The sequence below is a fragment of the Triticum urartu genome, chromosome 5A, assembly GCF_056163025.1.
Source record: "Triticum urartu cultivar PI428250 chromosome 5A, HENAU_Tu73, whole genome shotgun sequence".
NCBI classification, from domain to species: domain Eukaryota; kingdom Viridiplantae; phylum Streptophyta; class Magnoliopsida; order Poales; family Poaceae; genus Triticum; species Triticum urartu.
Genome location: NC_141877.1, coordinates 454,657,554 through 454,662,990, shown reverse-complemented (window position 1 = coordinate 454,662,990; position 5,437 = coordinate 454,657,554). Strand labels below are relative to the sequence as shown.

Below are 5,437 nucleotides of genomic sequence, written 5' to 3'. Positions count from 1 at the left end.
CACCATGATGAACGGCTAGGAAAAGTAGGCATAACACAAGGCGAAGCCACCCAAAGACCTCATGCCTATCACGACCCATGCAACCGCTAAGAAAAAACAAATAACGAAGGCCTCTGATGAGTGGGAGACGGACTGATGGAGGAGGCGTATGGGCCACATCCAGCGAAGCTACTGTCAGATCTGTCCGAGGATCCGACCAACTGGAGGGGGGTGGAGAGGATGAGATTGTCGAGGCCAGGTCGGAGGCCCGATAAGAGGTAATGAAGCAACAGTCGTCGACGCTGAAACAACCGCGGACCACCACCGGACAAAATTACTGTTCTGACCTGTAGGGCTAACTAAATCCCGATTTGACCTCGTTTCAAAATAATTTCGTTTCTGACCTTTTTCGGTGACGCCAAGATCCCTGGCGTCTGGGTTACGAAGCAGACGCCAGGGACCCTGGCGTCTGGCCCCTGGCCCGCACTGCCCGCGTGCCCGTTGACCTGCTGACGTGGCAAAGGGGCCAGACGCCAGGGACCCTGGCGTCTGGCCCTGGTAACAGAATAACCCTTGGGGAAAGTGTGTGGGACCCACCCCACACACTTTCTCCAATCCACAACCCAAGCTTGAAGAACACTTGGAGCTCTCACACTCTCTCCTACCCCTCAAGCTCCCCCTCAAATCCTCTCCAAAAGGTACATCCCTTAGGTGGATCTTTCCATCACTTTGTTGCTCTTGTTAATCTCCCCCAAATCATCCAATTATTTTTTGTCAAATCTTGTTATTTTGGTTGCATTTTATACATGTTGGTGGAACCCTAGTTCATGTTTTCTCCCTTATGTTAGTGTGAATGGCTTGGTTAACTTTGATAATATAGTGCTATGCATGGTGTGTAGTAGGAATATATGCTTGTTGAGTAGAAAGATTGGGGGTTAGGGTTAGTTAGTGATTAGGGTTAACTTTGCTTAGTGTGTGTTAATTAGTGATACTTTTGTGGACATCACCAATAATTTAGTCTTGATATGATTTGGATAGAATTAGATGTATTTGGATAAACACACCAATTCTCATTGAAGTCTTAAATCCATTCATGTTATTTTTAGATGGAGAGACTTGTTAATGTTCATTACATGGACAAGGAGGCATTCTTGAGTAACAATGCCGACACGGGTGAGGAACCATTGGTTTTTGATACAAGCCCTAGCTATGAGGATGTTGTTGCAAAAGTGAGACAAGTCTTAAAGTGGATGGACACCAATGTTGATGTTAAGTTAATAGGAAGGTATGATGTTGGAGTTGGAGCCAAATCTCGCTTGAAAAGTATGCCTATCACCTCGGATTTGCATTGGGATGTATACAAGGAAAAAGTATCCCAATCGGAAGACAAGTCACTTGAATTGTTTGCCACCAAGGTTGAATCTCCTCGGTTTACCATTGATTTGAACCGGCATGTCTCTTCCCCAATGGATGACATGAGCGAGAGGACAATGGTGCCACTTGTTGAGCATAGGGTTGTGGTTGATGCCCCCAATGTTTATCCCCCACCACGTCCCCGTGTACCATCTATCAAAGCAAATGAGGTTGAGTTGTATGCCCCCAATGCTTCTAGCCAACCACCAACTAGCCAAGCAAATGAAGTTGAGGTGATTGCTAGTGACGAAGTAATTCAAGAGGATGAAGATGTTTATGATGACGACGAAGAGCAAGAGGAAGGGTTTCATGGTAATGATGTTGGTGACTTGGATGCGTACATAGTGCAAAAGGATATGGATCATGACTTGCCTTTTAGGCGTCAATATGCGTATGACTCGGATGATGAGGGTCAAGTTGAACAGTTGGACGAGGATGGATTCACAAAGGAGGAGAACCAAATCCACTTTGAGCTAACGGGCTTACAAAAAAGAACTCACTTGTTTAAAGATCTCAGCCTTGCCCATAAAGCTGTTGTTGACGGTGGAATGAGAATGACGACGATTGAGCCAACACCATGCCCGGATCCAGGAGAACCAAGGGTGGAGAATGAGGACGAGAATGCTTATTTGAAGAAAGGATTGAAGTTTCTGAGCTTGCCTATGCTGAAGTTTTGGTTGGCTGACTATGCCATTCGAAACCATAGGCCAATTATGTTGAGCACTCCGACATGAAGTTGCGTTACACCGTGGTGTGTGAGCAAAAGGAATGCACATGGAAGGTTCATGCAAGAAAGCTTAAAGAAACCGAAGAATGGGTGTTGAAAAGTTGTGATACCACTCATAGATGCAAACCGCCATCGAAACGACTTAGAAAGACATACTGTCAACTCACATCTGAGTATCTCGGATACAAATGGATGAAAGACATAGCCTTTGATCCCACTGTGAAAGTGAGGTTTCTCATGCGGACGGTGAAAAAACAATTTGGTTATGAAGTCAAGTATGGGAAGGCATGGAAGGCAAAGGCAAATGCTATTAGGATGTTGTATGGTGGTTATGAAGAAGCATACAACCAGCTCCCAAGGTTGTTGGCCGTGATTGCACATAGGAACCCGGGCATGTTTCATGTGGTCGAGGATCACGAGGGAGTGTTCCACCGTGCCTTCTGGAGTTATGGACAATGTGTGGAGGCGTTTCAGCATTGTCGTCCGGTCTTGTCTATAGATGGCACGTTCTTGACCGGTAGATATAAGGGCACACTAATGGTAGCAATGGCGCACTCATCAAACGACAACGTGTTGCCGTGTGCATTTGCTTTGGTGCCTTCCGAGCACCAAGACAACTGGGAGTGGTTCATGGGTCATGTTAGGCACAACGTGATTGGGGCTAGGGAGGTATGCATCATATCGGACCGGCATCATGGCATACTCAAGGCAATGGACATTGTTATTCCAGGATTTCCAAAGCTTCACCACAGATGGTGCATGAGGCATTTCGTGGCGAACTTTTACCGGGCATGTAAGAGCAAGGAGCTCAGCAAAGACCTTACCCATGTATGTGTGGCTTTCACCATCCAAGGTTTCGATGCTCGGTACAACAAACTCTTTGTAGCGGTGAACGAAGGGGGAAAAGAGTTCTTAACTAGGAATTTAAGCGAGAAGCACAAGTGGGCACGCGCTCATGACGATGGTGGTTGGCGATATGGCGACATGACGAGCAATCTCGTAGAATGTTTCAAAAATGTGTTGAAGGGTGCTCGTGCATTGCCGGTGACTGCAATAGTGGAGTACACCTTCTTCAAGCTTAATGAGTACTTTCAGAGGCATTCTGAAGAGACTGCAAAATGGATAGGTGAAAAAAGGATTATCCAGAAAAGGTTGATGAATGGTTACAGTTACAAGCAAGCAAGTCTTCACGGCAACAAGTCATCATATTCGATAGACTTGAAATGATCTATCAAATTGATGAGCCGGGTGGCACAACACGAGACGGTAGACAATATGGTGGTGCTGCATTTGAGGTGAAACTGAAGACTCGGTGGTGCCAGTGCGAGAGGCCTAGTAAGTATCATTGGCCATGCTCGCATTTGATAACGGCGGCGAAGGCGAGAAACATACATGTTAATGATGGAAAAACCGTGAGGATGCAAGAGTTCCATGTGGAAGCTACTAGGTTGACATGGGCGCCAAGATTTCACCCTTTCTTGGACCAATCACAGTGGCCTGAGTACCATGGCCCTCATATTAGGCCAGACCCTCTTCTGAAGGTGGAGACGAAGGGTAGAAGGAGAACTAAGAGGTTCAGGGGTGATATGGATGACCTGGCTGGATACACTGGCATGAAACAATTTGGTAGCGGCCATTTCATGGAGGCTCCTGACACTATCAACTGTGGGGTGTGCGGTGAAGGGGGACACAATGAGCGGACATGCAAGAATAAGAAAACCAAAAAAAGAAAAACAAGTCGTGGAGGCGGCACTGATGGTGAACGAGGTGGAAGAGGTGACGGTGGTGGTGGTCGAGGAAGCACAAGTGTCATAGGTGGTAGTGGTGGTCGTAGAGGGAGCACAAGTGCTAGAGGTGCTAGTGTTCGTAGAGGGAGTACAAGTGCTAGAGGTGGTGGTCGAGCTAGCACAAGTGCTAGAGGTGGTGGTCGAGCAGGCACAAGTGCTAGAGGTGGTGGTCGAGCAGGCACAAGTGCTAGAGGTGGTGGCCGAGCAGGCACAAGTGCTAGAGGTGGTGGTGGTCCGAGAGGAAGCACAAGTGCTAGAGGTGGTGGTGGTCGTAGAGGAATGGTTGATAATGGATCGGCCTTCGGTTATTTGCTTAATCCAGATGGTTGATCTAATAATAATGGTATATTATTTGTTCATACAATTCCTAGCATTTATTCATTTACTGTATTTACGCATTTACTCTCTTTATGTCTTGTGCTAACAATTTTTCTTTTTGTAGGCATGGCTTCATCCGGTTCCAGGACGAGGCCGGCGTGCGCGGACCAAGAGGACATGCCGAAGACGTGGATGGAGGCCAGTTTGGACAAGGAGAAGGAGAAGGATGTGCCCACACCATCATGTTGGTGTGGTGATGTTTGCAAGCTGAAGGTGTCCACTGACCGCAACAAGTCATGGACAGAAGGTAGAAGGTTTTTCGTGTGTCCCAACTATGCACATGATCGTCGAAGGCCAACTAACGCATATGACATACCACCGGTATGTTAGGTGTACATACAAAAAACATCAACAAGTTGTCACTCATATGTCTAACAAAAACATGGTTTATATGTAGTCCCCTCCTCCACTTTGCAAGTACTTCACTTGGATAGATCACGAGGTACCAAAAGATGTCCAAGAGGACCAACGTCGAGATTGGTTACGGAGGCAGCGCCTATTCGAGGAGTCCTATGCACGGGGATTGGAGCGGGAGCGTCGTGAGAAGGAGGCTCGTGAGCGCAAGAAGCGTGAGGAAGAGAGGGCACACAAAGAGAAGGAGGCTCGTCAAGAAGAGAGGGCAAGAAAACTTGCAAGGGCTCGCGATGCACAAGAGGAGGACGAGGCACGTGACAAGAAGGGAAAGTGGCCCCGTACTACTCAGTAGACAAATGGAAAAGGCACCGACATCGATGATGGACTTTCGAGACTTTGTGTGTGATGAACTTGTCATTCGAGACCTTGTGTGATCATGAACTATTTATGTCATTTGACACATCGTGTGTGATGAACTTGTAATTCGAGACTATTTGAGATTATGTGCAAACTATGTTCGTCATTCGAGACTAGTTAGTATGCTTTGTTCATATTTTTGGTTGAGACTAGCATGCTTTGTTCATATTTAACACTGTGTGCAATAAGTTGCTAAGAAAAAACATTAACAACAGACACTAGTGTGTGTGCAAAAACACCAGGTCCACACCCAGACGCCAAGGTCCATGGCGTCTGGGTCCTTATCCAGTTTGGTCCTTGGCGTCTGGCTCATTTTGGTCACGCAGAAGACCAGACAAATGTCTGATGTGTCTGATGGACACCCCAGACGCCAGGGACCATG

At 46.9% G+C, this 5,437-nt stretch overlaps 2 protein-coding genes across 2 annotated transcripts; both read left to right on the top strand.

Annotated features, from left to right (window-relative positions):
• The first annotated feature begins 2,122 nt into the window (after positions 1–2,122).
• On the top strand, positions 2,123–3,346 carry LOC147971884 (uncharacterized). Its single transcript, XM_087524163.1, has one exon. It carries the CDS (start codon positions 2,123–2,125, stop codon positions 3,344–3,346), a length of 1,224 nt encoding a protein of 407 aa, XP_087380289.1.
• Positions 3,347–4,349: 1,003 nt separating this feature from the next.
• Positions 4,350–5,154, top strand: LOC125556202 (uncharacterized). Its single transcript, XM_048718982.2, has 2 exons — positions 4,350–4,605; positions 4,682–5,154. Exons 1-2 carry the CDS (start codon positions 4,351–4,353, stop codon positions 4,988–4,990), a joined length of 564 nt encoding a protein of 187 aa, XP_048574939.2. The 5' UTR covers position 4,350; the 3' UTR covers positions 4,991–5,154.
• Positions 5,155–5,437: the final 283 nt, after the last annotated feature.